This window comes from Mesoplodon densirostris, chromosome 3, assembly GCF_025265405.1.
Source record: "Mesoplodon densirostris isolate mMesDen1 chromosome 3, mMesDen1 primary haplotype, whole genome shotgun sequence".
NCBI classification, from domain to species: domain Eukaryota; kingdom Metazoa; phylum Chordata; class Mammalia; order Artiodactyla; family Ziphiidae; genus Mesoplodon; species Mesoplodon densirostris.
The window spans coordinates 122,587,386-122,604,469 of record NC_082663.1 but is presented as its reverse complement, the minus strand read 5'-3'; the positions used below and the strand labels follow the sequence as shown (position 1 = coordinate 122,604,469).

The 17,084-nt window shown below is 46.7% G+C and overlaps 1 protein-coding gene across 3 annotated transcripts in view; it reads right to left on the bottom strand.

The window, feature by feature from the left end:
• Positions 1-647: 647 nt before the first annotated feature.
• ARHGAP26 (Rho GTPase activating protein 26) overlaps positions 648-17,084 on the bottom strand; it is a 494,532-nt gene continuing 478,095 nt past the window's right edge. For all 3 annotated transcript variants that reach the window (XM_060093555.1, XM_060093556.1, XM_060093557.1), the window contains 2 exons: positions 11,723-11,814; positions 648-2,465 (listed from right to left, as the gene is read on the bottom strand). In XM_060093555.1, coding sequence (XP_059949538.1) covers positions 2,377-2,465; positions 11,723-11,814 — 181 coding nt within the window. In that variant the 3' untranslated portion in view covers positions 648-2,376. The remainder of the gene's footprint in view (positions 2,466-11,722; positions 11,815-17,084) is intronic.

The window sequence follows — 17,084 nt, the reverse complement described above, 5'->3', positions numbered from 1 at the left end:
AGGTTTTTCTTTGTCTTATTTTGGAGCTATAGGGAATCTGAGATGAATAAACATGTATAGGGAAAGGGGAAGAAGCAGCAGGTCAGGAATTAAAGATCCTAAGAAGCCAGTTTTTCTTGGAACTTAGACACACACATTTGCAAACTAGCTTGGACTCGTTTATAAAGCCTTAGAAGATGTGCAGAAGAGTAAGATACAAGGAGCATGCAATTATCCCATCTTCTGTCCTGGTACCTTGGGGTACCAAGAAATACACCTGAGAAGAAAAATGAAAAAAAAAAAAAATCTAACCCCTGGCCTCACCTGTTTAAATCCTGAGCTTCATCTTACTACTGGGTAGGAGTTCTCGGAAAAGTTCATTGCCCGAAGATGCTCCTTCCATCTCCAAATCCAAAGCCCAAGAAATGCTCAAAAAACCACATCTGGATAAAGAAGACTGAACACCATTAACGTGTCATGCCCACCAACAAGAGCCAGCAGAGTGTGTGGAAATATCTCCTCCTTCCTCAAGGCCAGAGAAGGGATGACCTTCACTCTCTTCAACCTTGTATCCCCTCTCTCCCTCGTATACACACCTGTTCAGCAATCAAAGCTTAAATGTGTGAAGCAACTAGCTTATAGAATATCAAATATAAAACTTTGCCATATAGTATTTCAAATCACTCTATTTACATGTTTATCTTTTCAAAAAAAATGTAAAAGATACAGTAATTCAACACAATTCAAGTTTTTCTTTTCCTCTTTAAAGTTCCCTCAAGAGGAATTCCAGAAGCAGGACACACTCTGGAACGCCACCATCCCGAGGGGCTCCTGTCCTGGAGAGCTTGACAGTCCCTCACTTCAGAGTTTGTCTGCCCAGAATCACTCTTGCAAGGACATTCAAGTGTGGAAATACTGGGACTCTCTTCTTTGGAAAGCCAACTGAATTTGAAATGTCCAGGCCAAACTTCCCCACCCAAGGCGGTCTTCCACATGACCCAGCCCCTTCTGGACCAGGAAATTCTCTTTCTCAGAAGGTACCCATCCCACCTTCCACGCCCCAACCTTCTGGCATCCTCCTAAATCACAATGGCTTATGATATTAGTCTCATGCCTCAAAAGCCTGAGAAACAATTCCCTTTTTCTGAGTGGCAGTGAACATGTATGTCCTTTTAAACTAGAAGCCATGGGGTTAGTCCAGGAATCATGCCTGAAAACTGCCAGGGCACCAGTGCTTAGCAGCCCAGGGCACTGCCAGGGGGCTAGTCAGTGAAGGGCTACAGGCAGGCAAGGACAGGGGAAGGGACAGGTGAACGGGAGGGAATGAGTCAGAGGGAGGGTATTCCTCTTTGGGAGGCAGCATGTTGCCCTCTAGAAAGCAGACACTAGTTGCATGGAAGAACAGAAATATTAAGCCTGTATGTAATTTAATCTCAAGAGGTTACTAGAGTTTGTTCCAAATATATCCTGGTGCTGCTGAAATTCATCAGAAAGGGAGCAGTTCCCAGCTGCTATTCTATCTGCCCCCAAGTAGACCTTGATCTTCGGCTCAGGTTGTTGGGAAACCATTCAAAAAACGGCCAAAAAGCAGGGAGAAAAAAATACGTCATGCAAAGAGTGTGTTATTTTTTGGTTTGGTTTTAGAGTAGGTTGGGTTGCCATGGTTACGAGGCAATGGCAGCCCTCGGTGGCAGAGAAGTTCCTAGCTTGGGATATTATGTTCCTAGCTTGGGAGGGGGGCCTTGGGGGGTTTGTACTCCCCTGCGTGAGAGGACTGGACAGAATTCTGCTGGTGCTGGGCCAGTGGCTGCTTGAGAGATGGTGAGAGACTGGATCTTATGTAAACAGCGCCATAACCCTTCTCCATCCTGCATGCAAACAAACAGACCCAGCCGCCTATAGCACGGCAGGTCTCAAGTATTTAGAGGTGGGGTAGAGAGAGTGTCTACTGTAAACAACAGCTGTGGATCCAGACTGGATCTCAGGCCACTGCCCAGCCCTGTCAGAGCCAGCTATACTACAAGCTCCTGGGGACTGCTTATATCTCACTTACTTCCTTTTTCAGAAGGTTGGGGTTTGGATGACTACTGAAACAAAATGAGCACCCCACATAGGGTGCTAAATGAGAGAAATGGCTTTGTAAGCCTTTCTTGTTATCAAAATCAAACGGCCTCCTCCGCTGATTTACTTCTGTTTCTTGCAGTATCACCGCACATCAGCTGAGATGATCATGGGGATGGGTGACACCAGAGTTCACAGAAACATTCGTGTTGACAGGTAGCAGCAGAGTCAGTCACCCTGCACTTCTCAGCGGTGAAGAGCAATGGCCCACAACAATGGAATCAGCAGTTGTCATGGACACCGTGAAAAGCTCAGCAGTTCTGCCAGGGCCCATGGTTAGAGGAACTCCACGTAGTTCTCGGGGATGAGGCCCGTCTTTCCATTCAGAGTCCCCTCCAACCAGCCAGGCTCCTGAGATGGATGCACTGTATAGGAAGCGGGGAGAGAGCGACAAGAAATGACGTTACAGATAGGGTAGGAGGTGGATGCGTACTGTGCATGTGTGAAGGAAGTTTAGAGATTGGGTGCAGTCACTCGTTAAGTTACGTAATTCTCAAATTTGTTTAAACCAGAGTTTCTCAACCCACTGGGGGACCTGGTAAAGGTCATTCTGAACTTTCTCCATAATTAAAAGGGGAAGAGACACAGGCATTCAAAATTCTGCATACAATTTTAGGAGTTTCATGGACTTTCTGAAGTTCCTGGTTTAAACTATAAAGAAGTAACAGATTTCTGCATTTTAGGTGAGAGGTCACAGTTATGATATTCCACCTATATATTTACCTAGGTATCCATCCATCCATCCCTGCACTCATTTACCTACCCAGTGTTGACTATGTACCAGATAAAGTACCTATGGAGGACTGTTAAGAACTAGTCCCTAAAGATATGTAGCTCCTAATCATGCATTTTACTTCCCTCCGAATCCATACCCTCTGCTTCTAATTTCCTTGCAAATTCCCTCTGCAATTTTTTTTTTTTTTTTTTTTGTATTTTATAGTCTTCAAACAGCCCTCTCGTGGTTCCAACCATACCCTTCTTCAGTTTTCTTTCCTGTTCTCTGGAGTTTTCCTCCTTCCTATACACAAGTCTGAAAGCTGTCTTCCCCCTCACTCTATTGCAATTTTAAAAATTTCTACCCTTTTGATTTTTCCATATCCAAAGAATATATACCCAATGTTCTGTGATGTCACAAGCCATCTCCATGGAAACTACTGTGATACTGTAAAAATTATATACCATCCAGCTTAGTCTGCAAAGCAGCCAACAGCAGGAAGGAAGAGAGAAGGAATCCTGGACTTGGAGAGGAGGGGTGTTCATGTTTTTTGAACTGGGAATATACAAATCACTCTTGGGCGAGGCAGGACATTTGTTCTTACTGTTTTAGGAAAACTCCAATTCTCCGAGATTGTTTGGAGAGAATGAATTTTCCTCTATTCCCTTCCTAGGCCAATTAAATGACTTCCTGAGCTTGTTTTAGAAAAGCATTTCCGCCCCCAACACTACTATAAAACTCTAGTTTCGGTTTGTAGGGAAATAAGAAAGAACAGAAACCAAAGAAAGTAAATGGAGAAGCAACAGAAGGACACACACTGAGGCTCATAGAAGAGCAATGTCAACCTTGGCTAGATCTTGAAGGCTTCTTCAGGAAAAGACAAGGTCAAACATCTATGAGGTGGCCCCCAACATGTTTGCCTGATTTCATATCTCTAGGCCTCAGGAATAAACCCAAGTAGCGAGGGTACTTTGGATTCATGACACCACACAAGGAGGAGTCTGGGGGAGAAGTGCCATGGAAGAAAGAACACAACACAACTTAAAAGCAACCTGGTCTCTCCAGTGACCAAGATCTCCCAGCCTACTGCTAAAATGCTAGCACCCAAACACCCCTGCCTTCTGCCCATCCATCCAGCTGATACTGCCAAGATCACGTCAGTTTCTTCAACCTATCAAGTGATAATAAAACTCTCTCCCCCTCAGTGGGTTCTTGTGAGAGTTCAGGAACCAATATGGAGAAAGCACAGTAAATGCTCAGTACAGATGAGTCAGTAGGAGACCCTGTGTCATTTGATCAGTCATTCAGAATGGTCAGCAGGACCCTCCTGGTAAAAACCAAGTAAGGACCTGGTCTCAACAACCACCTAAACTTGGGGAAATCTCAGATGTTCAGAACCCAAACCAAACAAATCAAACTCACTCCCCAAAACAAAAGACCTAGAAAGAAGAAACCAACCAAACACACAAAATGAAAAACAACAAAAAAAGACAAACCCTCCTTCCCCATTTGACAGCAAAGCTCCTAGTTGAGTTGTTCTACTGGATGCACCGAGTCCATCTCTTTCAGACTTTCTCCCTTCCTGGCCAGCTGTTCAAACACAGCTCAGGTGCAGAGGTGGTAATCTCTGCAAACATTAGAAATGGAATTTGCAGAATAAGGGGAGAATCAGAGGGGACAAAGGAGGCCCTCCAAACTAGAGAACAAGAGATATGTCATGGGAGACGGCAGAGGACAGTGCAGCCTTTGGGTCAGATTGCTGACTCAGAGGAGTCAGCAAGTCAGGCTTTAGTAAGGGATGGTACCAGACCAGGCGCAACAGAACCACCTGAATGCTTATTAAAACTGCAGATCCCTAGGCCCCAGCACACATCAGTTACAGTAGAATCTCTAGGAGTGGGGCTCAGGGATCTGCATTTTAACTCATTCACAGAAAGTTAAGTTATAACTCTTCTGTGCCAAAATGCCTCTGTAATGAGGGTGATAATAAGAATTAACTGATGGAGGACAGAGACAGCCCCAGATGCCTCTGGCTTTCTGTTTTCTTTTGTTTCCCTTCCTCACACTTGAAGGCTTAGCTGAAGCCCTACCTTCTCCATAAATATCATCATGGAACGCCATCTACCTGCTCCCTCCCTTCCCCTGGCTCCTGGAATGCTCATAGTACATTCCACATATTATTCATAGGTCCTTTTTTTTTTTTTAAAGAAGATGTTGGGGGTAGGAGTTTATTAATTAATTTATTTATTTTTGCTGTGTTGCATCTTCGTTTCTGTGCAAGGGCTTTCTCTAGTTGTGGCAAGCGGGGGCCACTCTTCATGGCGGTGCATGGGCCTCTCACTATGGCGGCCTCTCGTCGCACAGGCTCTCTTGGAGCACAGGCTCCAGACGTACAGGCTCAGTAGTTGTGGCTCACGGGCCTAGCTGCTCCGCGGCATGTGGGATCTTCCCGGACCGGGGCACGAACCCGTGTCCCCTGCATCGGCAGGCGGACTCTCAACCACTGCGCCACCTAACGAGTTTTTTAGTGCATTTAATTTTGTATTCTATCACTCAACATTCTTCACTGACTCCCCTCTGGTGAATTATAACAATAGAAGCGAACACGCTACAAATGATGACTGGGAAACAGCCGTGGACTCAGAGAGTTAAATATTTATTGACCCATTTGGACCTAAGGATCCTAGCTTGTATTATTATTATCCCTGTTTTACAGATGAGAAAATTAAGGCTCAGAGAGGTAAATTCATTTATTCAGGCTCCCAACGGTAGAACCAGAATTTGAATCCAGCTTGTTTGATACCAGAGACTGAGCCCTTTTCCACTACTTTATGCCTCTATCCAGCCAGAGAATGTGATCCTTGAGGATAAGAAAGGTGATGCTCATGGTGAGCACACACCAAGCAGTGGGCCCTTGGCTAAATGCTTCCTCTGCATCACCTCTTTCCATCTTCAGAAGGACTATGGAGTTGGTTCTATTATCCTCATCTTACTGATGAGAAACTGAGGCTCAGAGAAGTTAAGCATCTTGCCCCAAATTACACAGCTGGTAGATGATGGAGGTGGATCTGAACTCAGGACATCAGACCCTAGGGTCTGTGGTCTTAAGCACTACCACTTTGGCCTAGCCTAATGCTCTGGACATCGAGGATGCTCATCATAAGTACTGGTTGGGTTGAATTGCACCAATGGCCAACCTTCTGAATTGCACCAGTGTCCCATGTGCTATATAAACACACAAGGTGTTGCAGTGAGCTGCCTGGGCAGCTCTCCAGCCCAGCAGGCATATAATAAATATAAGCTGCTGCTGACATGGGCGTGCTTCCTGCCAACTACTCTCTCTCAGCTCAATCCATATACACTCCATACACCCCTGCACAGGCAACTCATGCTCTCCCCGCTCCTTCGCTCATGGTGGACAAGGAGCAAGTGTGTGACTAAGATCTCTAACGGCTGGCTGCCCCACAGGGAAGCAGCACTTGCTGGAACAGGTGCAGACCCCTGTGTAGTTGAATGCATGGACTCATTTAACAAACGTTCATTCGGCACCTACCACAAGCCACACACTGTGCTACGTCCCTGCACGTAGGATAGAACAAGCAGATGAGATTCTGCTCTTGGGGAGGGACCATCTATATAGTAAGTAAGCACGTAATTGTAGGTAGTGATGAGGGGAGGGAAAGAGACTGGGATAGGGAAATGGGTGGGTGGCCAAGAGTTCGAAAAGCTAAAACCCAAATCATCCACAGGAGCCAGCCAGGCAGTGGGTAATGCAAGTGTAAAGGCCCCAAGATGGGGAGAAGCTTGTTGTGATTTCAGAACACTGGTGTGTAAGTTTTTCTTAAAAAGCCAGCTCGTCAATGTGTAACTACTCAACTCTGCCACTGTCTTGCTATAGATAATATGTAAACACAAAGGCGTGAGTGGCCATGGTCCAATGAAGCTCTATCTACAAAAGCAGGCAGCGGGCTGGATTTCACTGGCTAGTCATAGTTTGCCAGCCTTATTCGAGAACATAAAGAAGGCCTGGGAGGCTGCTTTGTATCAAGGGAGGGTGAGAGGGGGCCAGACAGCAGGGGCGGGACCTGCAGGTCCTTGTCAATAATTCTAAGAACAACAGGAGGCAAAATAACATGATGTGACTTCCATTTTTCAAAGATCAATCTGGCTGCTGTGTAGAGCCTGGATAATGGGGTAAGAGTGGACGCAGCAAGACCAGTGAAGCAGCTGGTGGAAACGCCTGGGGGAGACATGGAGAGGCTGGGGAGCCTGAAAGATTCCACCGAGGAACTCTCTGGGAACCCCACTGCCTGAGATATCCTTTATCAGCAAAGGAAACCCAGGGCAGCCCTGCTGTGCACTCACACTGCACCCAGTACCCCAGCAATGAAGGATCCAGCCCATGCCAGACCTTGATAAAAGTATCCCAAGAACCCAATTTTAGTGAACGCCATGTGAATATTCCAGGTATCACTAATCATGTTGCTTCTAGATGACTAATGTTCCTGAGAACGTGAGTTATTTTTCTTTCCAGTTACTGTATGAGGTGCTCTTGGTGAAATGGCCAGTTTCCTAGTATATTGGCAAGGGCTGACACTGGAGTTATTTCTGAGTATTGCACAGCCACTGCCCACTGCACAAAGTCCAAGAGCTGACTGAGCAGCCTCTCCAGATTCACAGTGGGCCCCTGGAATCCAGAGGCTTGGAGATTAATCATTACAAACAACAGACTTTCCCCTCAAGGTGCCCCTCCCTCTTCCTCCTCCTCCTTTCTTCTTCTTGATCCTGAAAAAAGACAGACAGACAGACAGACACAGACACACACACAGACACAGACACACACACACTCACTCACTCTAACTCTGTCATTAGGAAACTTTCTTCTGATTGGTCTGATGATTTAATCTGACAGCTACAGAGCATCCAACTTACATTGTCCTTACCTGGGATCTTCAGCAACAAATTACCAAGACAGAGAACAAGGAAAAAGATCTAACACGTGAATAGTGCTTTCCCCCTTTAATGCCCGATTACTCCTAAAGAGGCGAAGGGATGGGGAAAGTAGGGTCGAGGTAGCATTTTCTAAAAATTGGACGTCATAAAATATTACCATCCAACCAGTCTAAAATCTGGATCGACATTTTGTCAGATCCTTCTTCGACTGCAGCTCAGTCAACACTGTGAGGTGTTGTCTTTGGGGCTTAATTTGGCCTTTTGCTCTTCAGGGAATTGTAAAGGTCACTGGCATTCCTAGTTAAAAAGAAACTAGTGTCAATGAACGCTGCCCCTGGAGACCGCAGGAAGGCGGGGCAGGGCCTCTGACTCTCTCCTGCTCTCATCTGTCCTTGTAGGATTTATGACAATTACTGAGCGGAGGGGCGGGAGTAGTAACAGAACCTGCTGGGAAGGAAAGGACTTGGCAGTTAAAAATCAAGTGTCTTTTAATTTCTTTTTTTGGTTAGCTAGTTAAACTACTTCAAAAAGGAGACTTAAAAACTGAAGAAGGTGGGAATGCCAAATGGTGCAACCCCCTCTAGAAATCAGTTGGGCAGTTCCTCCAACAGTTAAACCTAGAGTTACCATATGACCCAGCAAGCCCATGCCTTGGTGTATCACGAAGAGAACGGAAAACCTATGTCCCCACAAAAACTTGTATGCATGTGTCTATAGCAGCATTACTGATAACAGCCAAAAAGTGGAAACAATCAATAGGTCCATCAATCGGTGAATGGATAGACAAAACGTGGTATATCCATACAATGGAATATTACTCATCAATAAAAAGGAATGAGGTTCTGAGGCCTACGACAGCATGGATGACACTGAATATAGTGCAAAGCAAAATAAGTCCGTCACAAGGACCACGTACTGTATAATTCCACTCACATGAAACACCCAGAGCGGGCAAATTTACAGTGACACAAAGTAGACTAGTGGTTGCCTAGGTGGCACATGGAGTAGGGCTGGGGTAAATGGGGCATGACTGCTAAAGGGAATAGGGTTTCTTTGGGGGTGATGAAGATATTGTGGGGCCTCCCTGGTGGAGCAGTGGTTGAGAGTCCGCCTGCCGATGCAGGGGATACGGGTTCGTGCCCCGGTCTGGGAGGATCCCATATGCCGTGGAGCGGCTGGGCCCGTGAGCCATGGCCGCTGAGCCTGCGCGTCCGGAGCCTGCGCGTCCGGAGCCTGTGCTCCGCAACGGGGGAGGCCACAACAGTGAGAGGCCCGCATACCGCAAAAAAAAAAAAAAAAAAAAGATATTGTGGAATTAGATAGTGATAATGGTTGCACAACTTTAAATATACTAAAACCCACTGAACTGTACATTTTAAATGGGTAACTTGTATGGTATGTGGCTACCTCAATAAAGCTCTTTAAAAAATGGAAGAAGGCTGCGCTCAGGAAGAGGAGTCCCAAACAAGACACACACACACACACATACAGACCTTTTGAGAGCTTAAACCAACTCTTCCCCTGGGATCAGGGGTCCTTTGTGTTGTCAGAGTGAAGAGCTGATAGGAACAAGGCAGTCCCTTGCCCATGGGAGTAGTGGACTGTGGTTTAGAGGACAGACCTTTAAGCTCTGGACTCACCTGTAGATGTAGGCATCTCTCAAATCTTGCTCACTGGTAGGCAGAAGGCCCTCCCCTGTCAACAGCATAGGACACAGAGCCTGTGCATGCACCCACTCTGATTTGTCTGCCGTGCAAACTGTGTCATGTTATGGCAGGGCTGTGACTCCCCCACATGGGCCTGTTCAGGGGACACTCTCCAAGGACATGGCCCTGGACAGCCTTCAGGGGACCCACTCCTACAGGTGTGCCAGGACCTAAAAGCTCTAGCTGCTGACAGGAGAAGCAGTAGAGCTGGCTGTTTGTATACTTTGATTTTGAAAGGACCCAGATGAAAGTTAGTGGAACAAAGGTTTAAGGACAGTGCTGTAGAGGCTTTGAGAACCCTAAGTGAGGGTGCAGTCCCAGAAGGCCACATGCAGTTGTAGGCTCATCCCCAGCCCTGCTGGCTCAGAAGATCGAGGTCTGCCGAGTGTGACCTGGGAATCCCCCAGGTGCTCTGTGACCTCTTTCCCATTCTGTCTACCCATACCTGATTACTGTCTCTGCCATGCTGATGCAGGGGCTGGCCACACAGCGGGGCAGTCCTTTTGTATATGGATGCAGTCAAGGCTGTCCCCCAGGAGCCCACCTCTGCTCCGGCTGGGACCTCAGGGCCCTTACAAATAATCAGGACCCAGGGTGTCTAGGTGCAGTACCTACTGCCCAGCTGGGCTGTAGCAGCTAAAAAGGAAAAACTGTCATTGTGAACGATCAGAGCATCAGGGTCTTTTTCTGAGATGGACGTAACGGAATGATGATCATCGTCGTAACAATAACAACATACTGAAAGCTTAATATGTGTTGAGTACTATTTTAAACGTGTGATGCACACTATCTCAATTTTCTCTCAAAACTATCTGGTATCTTTCTATGACAGAGGAGAGGACTGAGGCACAGAGAGGTTAAGTCACTGCTTGAGGTCACACAGAATCAAGTGGTCAAGCCAGGGCCTGTGCTACAGTGGCCTGAATCTAGAGTTCAGGCTCTCCGGTGCTACATGGGAGCCTTGGCTGCCCTGCATTTCTGGGTCTCAGGCGGGTGGTAGGAGACCATGGTCCCGACCTGGGTGGGACCGCGCAGCCATGATGGGAAAGGAACACTGGGTAGTGAGCACTCACCCCTGCCAGGGAACCCTGCCCCACCCCACCTGAGGTCAAGAAGGGAGGCCCAGAAAATGTCCAGTTCCTGAAACCAGACAGCTGGTTTTTGCTTCCTCCTTTGAGCAAAACAAACAGACCCTTTCACCCAGGGATCCAGAAGGATTAACCCCAAAGGAGAACTACATGTGGAGGAAATCTCAACTGTAACAGAAACTTGGGCCTTTCCCCAGAATCCTGATTTTTCTTGTAGGCAGATAATAAGTTATGACAAATTATAACAACAATTCCATCAATTTGCATTTTGAAAAATATTCTCTTTTTTTTTTTTTTTAAGGAAGGAAAACAAACAAATGAAACAAGGAAATGGTGCATCAAGCAAGTCCCAGGCCCACGGGGCAAGTGCTCCGAATCCATTTTCCCACCAGGATGCCTGTGCAGGCCAGCTGGTGCTTGGCAGGGCTGGTTTCACTGTGGGGTCATCTACCCGCTCCTGGCAGCTGGGGGAGGACGAGCAGGAATGCAGCGCAGCTTATCTGCCCGGAGCTCACCCAACGCCCCACCATCTCAGAAACAGGCCTCTCCTGCCATGGACAGTGAATCCCACTGAACCCAAGGATGGGCATAGACCCTGCGGCTTTAGCCCCCTCCCTGAGCTTCTGACCACTTGCAGGATCCCCGTTCTCCACTCCTTCGTCTCCTCCGTCCGTCCAGCCCCAGACTCTCAAAGCCTGTGCAGGTACCATCCCATTTAATGCCCACGACACCTCGATGACACTGGCTCTGTCACAGTGAGGAGGTGATTCCACCCGTCCTCTTTTTTTTTTTTTTTTTTTGCGGTATGCGGGCCTCTCACTGTTGTGGCCTCCCCCGTTGCGGAGCACAGGCTCCGGACGCACAGGCTCAGCGGCCATGGCTCACGGGCCCAGCCGCTCCGCGGCATATGGGATCCTCCCAGACCGGGGCACGAACCCGTATCCCCTGCATCGGCAGGCGGACTCTCAACCACTTGCGCCACCAGGGAGGCCCCACCCGTCCTCTTTTGATAGTGGTTCCTAAACTCTGCCGCTGCTCTGTTATTTTGGGAAAAGACACCCCATCCCACCCCATGCTCCTTTTTAGTCTTACCTGTTCTGAGATTTTCCTTAGGTAGAAAGGAACTTTGACAACTCCAGTGATTTATTTGAGAAACTCACCATTATCGAAGACCGTCCCTGCTGTGAACGAGAGCTCTGAGTCGTGTTCTGCTTTGCAGGCATATAAGGCTTTTGCCTTCCGGAACGGTGTGCTGGGGAAAGCAGTTTATTTAGTATTTTTTAAAAACCCTCTGAAAGATATTTAATCTCTCTTCCTCCCCCTTCCCTGCAAGCCACCGAGCCTTCTTTCACGGGAAGAGCCTGACAAGGCAGTCAGATGGCAAAACACGAGGTGGAAAAGTTGCAAAGGTCACCAGAGCAGAAACGAGAAATATGCAGAGAACAGCCATAAGCCTGGAAAAACCACACTTCTCGTGGGCTCACCTTGTGCCAAGTTTAAACCTGACTTTTAAGAGCTGAACAGTGGGAGGGCAGGCTGGACCCCATTTCTGGAGCAGGACTAGCCGGGGCGGGGGCACAGTGGAGGCAGGAAAGAACCCCTAACTTGCTCTGGAGAACACTCACAGCAGACCCTGCTGAAAGTGGCCAATGCTCAGTGAGTCAAAAGGAGAAATTCTAGCAAAGCCAGGTTTCAGCTCCAGGCCCCGGGCTGACGTTGGCTCTCCCACATGTTCCTTATTTCTCATTGGGCTGGTGGGGCAGGATTCCAGAGCTGCAACTCCTGGAACCCCAGGGTAGGGCAGGGAGCAGACAAGGTGTGGGTGTGAGCAGTTACACATGTGTGCGTATGAGCATACGTGTGCACTCGTGTGGGGAGGAAGAAGGGAGAGGGGGCATGATGCAATTTTTTTGTGTCTTTCTCATCCCAGGAGTGCCGACAGCCATGCTCACTGCGAATCAGAATCACTTTAAAAAACGCAGATGTCTGGGTTCTACCCTGACTTGCAGATATCAGTATTTTTATAAAGCTCTCCAAGTGACTCTCATGAGCAACCAGGGCTGAGAACCATCCTTCCAGAGCAGGGGTTGGCAAACTCCTTCTGTAAAGGGCCAGACAGTAAATATTTTAGGCTTCATGGGCCGTATGGTCTCTGTTGCATTTACTCAACTCTGCATTGTAGCACGAAAGCAGCCACAGGCAACATGTAAATGAAGGAGTGTGGCTGCGTTCCACCAAAACTTTACTTACAAAACACAGGGGGCAGGCTGGATTTGACCTAATGGCTGCAGATTGCTAACCCACATTCTAGAGTGCAAGTCGCAAGTACTGGTAAATCAACTTTTGCTTTGATATCCAACCAGTCCCAAATGAGCTATGGACTTCTCAAGGGTCACAAGAAAAATGACATTTAGCAGTCAAAAGTTGGCTCTTTATTTGCTGAAAGCAATCTCTCTCTCCCTCAAAGCCAGCATATTTAGGGGCTCTAGGGCAGAGTAACAAAAGAGCAAGGAGGTCCTCTGGGTTAGACAATTATTCAAGGGATATATATTATTTGCTTTCTCTTTATTTGGCTAATGGAGAGCCTCAACGACTCAGGGACGCTAAACCTTCATGGCGCATCTATTTCTAGTGGCTGAATGAGTTTTAGCTGAGGCGTGGTTGGTCTCAGGTAAATCCAGAGAGGATCAGAAGAGGCAGGGCACTTTGGATCCTTATGGAACTGTTGTTCTTGGAGTCACCAAGTCCAGCTTCCCTCTGGGAAAGAGGAGCCATGGATGTTTGGAAACCTATACTAGGGCCAGAAATCTAAAACTTTTAGTCTTGGTTCCATGAAAATTGAAGGAAAGATGACTTAAAGGGTCTGTTGTACAGATAAATGGTTATCCAGAATTTGTTGCCAGGGTACAGTTTACTGCTGTTCTCTCTGGTCTTCTAGTAGCCAGGAAATGATAACTGGGTGGGAGAAAACTGGGAAAGTGGGAGAACACGAAGTGGGTTCGCTGGTAGTGAAGGGAAAAAGAGCCTTTAGGATGTAACAGCTCCAACTAGAAACCAGCTCCTCCTGTGTAATTATCATTAATGTCACAATCAAGTTCAGGACAAGGGGCACATTCTGTGATCTAACTAAACCAAGTCTGTGTGTTGGCCAGCAAGGGCCAAACAGCCAATGTGCTGCTAAAATTTTGTTTTTGTTTTTGGAGAGAGTAGGGAACAGAGAGGAGGAGTCATCTGGCTGTGAAACGTGTTAAAACAGCCAGAACTCCATACGGACAGGCAAGTGGAGCCTGTGATGACATGGAAGGTGGAAGGAGAATCCAGTAGCCATGAGCCAGGGTCATTGTCCCTTGAGGATGGGGAGAGAGCACAGGGACCAGAGACAGGGAGATAAAAGGTGAGGTGAAAATCATCTGAGGCAAGGCTCCTCTGGCTGGATTTTCACAGAGGTTACTTATTAACCTCCTCAAATAAAGGGAATGGGACAAAACAGGGACAAGCCAGGGAAACCAACTGGGGTATCTGGCAGGAAGTAAGCAGATGGAATGGCTCAAGTGCCCAAGATTATCATTCAAGAGAAGTAATTTTCCACTAATATCCGGTTTTAGGAATTTAATAATGATAACATTCAATAAAACAGTACATTAAAAATGAAAACAAAGGTCAGGAAAGAGCTTTTTTTTTTTTTTTTTTTTTCTTGCTTTTCTCTCAAATTGAGAGATGACAGACAGTCTACAAGGAGGTCTTTTCCTCCGAGACGTCCTCCTGCCCCCTTGGGATGTGCACAGGAATGGGAGGGATGATAGAGGGGTGCTTTTAAAAGGAGCTATTCCTGTTCCCCAGGACTAGGGTTGCCAAATAAGATACAAGGCATCTAGTTAAATTTGAACTTCAGATCCATGAGGAATACTATTTTAGTATGAGTATGTCCCAAATATTGCATGGGATATACTTATACTTAAAAAAAATCATTTGTTGTTTACAATTCAAATGTAACTGGGTATTCTGTATTTTCATTTTATTTGCTAAATCTGGCAGCCCTACTCAGGGGAAAGTCTTCTCTTTGTAAAAGTTTGTCAGCCCGAGTCCTGTGTCCCATGCCATACTCTCTCCCCGTCAAAAGCCCTGAGTGGCTTGTGTTAGGTAGGGTTTCTACCAAAACAGATCCTGCTGGCACAGAGGTTTCATTTGTAGGCTTTGGCTCTGATTAAAGAAAAAAAAAATTCCCCCCTAAGCATCTTTGGTTCTTGGGCTCCCTAGCTCCCTGTTCTCTGCAAAGCATCTCCACATTGCACACAGAGAGCCTGAGGTGCCTGTGACTCTTCTGTGACAGCGCCCTTCAGACCTCAGCAGGGCCTTCAAGGGCATGAACAAGCTTGGAACCTTCTGCTTGTTCATTGTTAATTTTCGCCTCTGAGCATGGCACAGGGCCAGGAAAAGCACTCAGAGGAGTTTCCCTCAATTGCCCTTGCAAACCCTGCAAAATGACAACCCACTCTGCACTGTACAGGGAGTTGGGCTCAGCTAGACTGGCAGGATGCAACAGCTTGATCATTTAGGCATAATTTCCAGGAGCCCCTGTGTGAATCCCAGTTATGAGTTTGGGGCTGGGAGCTTTTCTAGGGGTACAAGTGAAAGGAAAGGGAACTGCTCCTCCAGAGTCCCCTTTCTCTGCTGTGCTGTGAAAGGCATCTCCATTCCTGAGCTGGAACTAACAAGCACTAACAATGCTTTGGGGAGGGGAGACCAAGCCACTTCCAGAGGAGATGTTATATAGAAGTTCATGGGCCCATTAATTAGGTCTAATTAAGTTTTTATTTTTAAAAGCTCTGCCCAGGGAAGGAAATCTGAAGCTTCATGTTCTGGAAGTGGATTTGGGGGAATGTTTTGTTGGACCTGAATAATGGGTGTATGCCCCCACCTCTTGGCTGCATACTGCAACAGCAATCAGGGGACTTTTGCCCCCCCTGTTGGCTAGCTCCCCAGCTGTGTCCCCATCCGTGCTCAGCTTGGCACACATGGTCAGCTCAGTGATAGCCAACTGCAAGCCCTACTCTGCCTTGCCTATTTCAAAAAGGCAGCTTCCTACAGGGTTGTGGAACAGCATTATCCAAATGGTGCCATTATGATGATGGCCAGAGTGAACAGTACTGTGTAACCATGAACCTAAACACATGGGGTGAGCAGATTCTATTGCCACTGTCCACTGCCAATCTGGAAATATCAATACTCTGGGAAAGGTGTAGCTAAAGAAGTAAAACCTGGAAATATCCTGGAAGATGGGAGTGGGCAGGTGGAGATACTGGAGAGGCAATAGGGCCCCAAAGCTTAGAGATATAAAAAACGTGAATACCGTCCAAGCAGAGTACACTTCACTTTTTTAGCTGAATGATTCTACTGTCCTGAGTCCCCCAACCCATTCTGTCCAAGGGCCAATATTCTGAAGATTTTATTTCCTTTTGAACAAATTGAAGGGGCCACATTTTGGCTCTGGTTCAGGTCTCATGGGGCAATCAATGATCTAACCAGAACAACCCAAACCATATCTGGTGTCCTAGAAAGTTAACATCTCCCAAAGTGCCCAGAATATACCTAAGAAATAATTAGGAAATAACTTGAGTGTCAGAAAAAGTATAATCTGAACTTTTACCTTATTCCCAGGGCGAGGATAAAAGAATATAGTGAAAAGCTATGTTTTCCATCTTCAAGGGAAAAGCTAAACAGAAAACCTAGAGGAGCAGGCCAGGCTCTGGGGCTGGGAAACATGGAAACTTAAATTTGGGGCCACCCATGTGTTTGGAGGAAAGAATGCTGGTTGAGGGCAAGAAGTCCTGAATTCTGGATTGGATCTCATGAGTCATGTGACCATGCACAAGTCACTTCTCTGTGCCTTAGTTTTCCTTCTCTGTAATAGGGTTCAGGCCATTTCTTCTCATTCTCACATGAAGATAGAATGAAATGATAGATATGGAAGTGCCTGGAGGAGAATTAAGTTTATATACACACACACACACACACATATGTACACACACACATATCTACATATGTGTGTGTGTGTGTGTGTGTGTGTGTGTATATATATATATATATATATGTATGTATAAATAGCATGGGGTTTCTTTTTTTAAAAGTGAGACTCAGCTTTATACATTATTTAAGCCCCTATGCTGGGCCCACCCCTTAGGAAAAAACCAGCTATGAGAAAAGATGGATGAAAAAGTACTGCCAAGGCCCAAAATACTTATGATGCTTCAACTGGGCTCTGCGTTTTGGCTGTCGGAAAGCAGAGATTAAATTCGAGAGACACACATGCTCAGGACCTACAGAGCAGAGGGATTCTTTTTCCTGGATTTAAACAGCTTCTTTTCTCCAAAAAACTCAAATGTGAAGAATTAAGTGTCATCAAAGCAGGGAAAAACTATAGCTTGGCCCCTGGGGGGAGGAACTAGGTCAACCCTCAGAATGAGGTGTTGCCTGTTCCCGTGAGAGCTAAGGGTTCACGACACGTGGAGACAGATGCAGGCT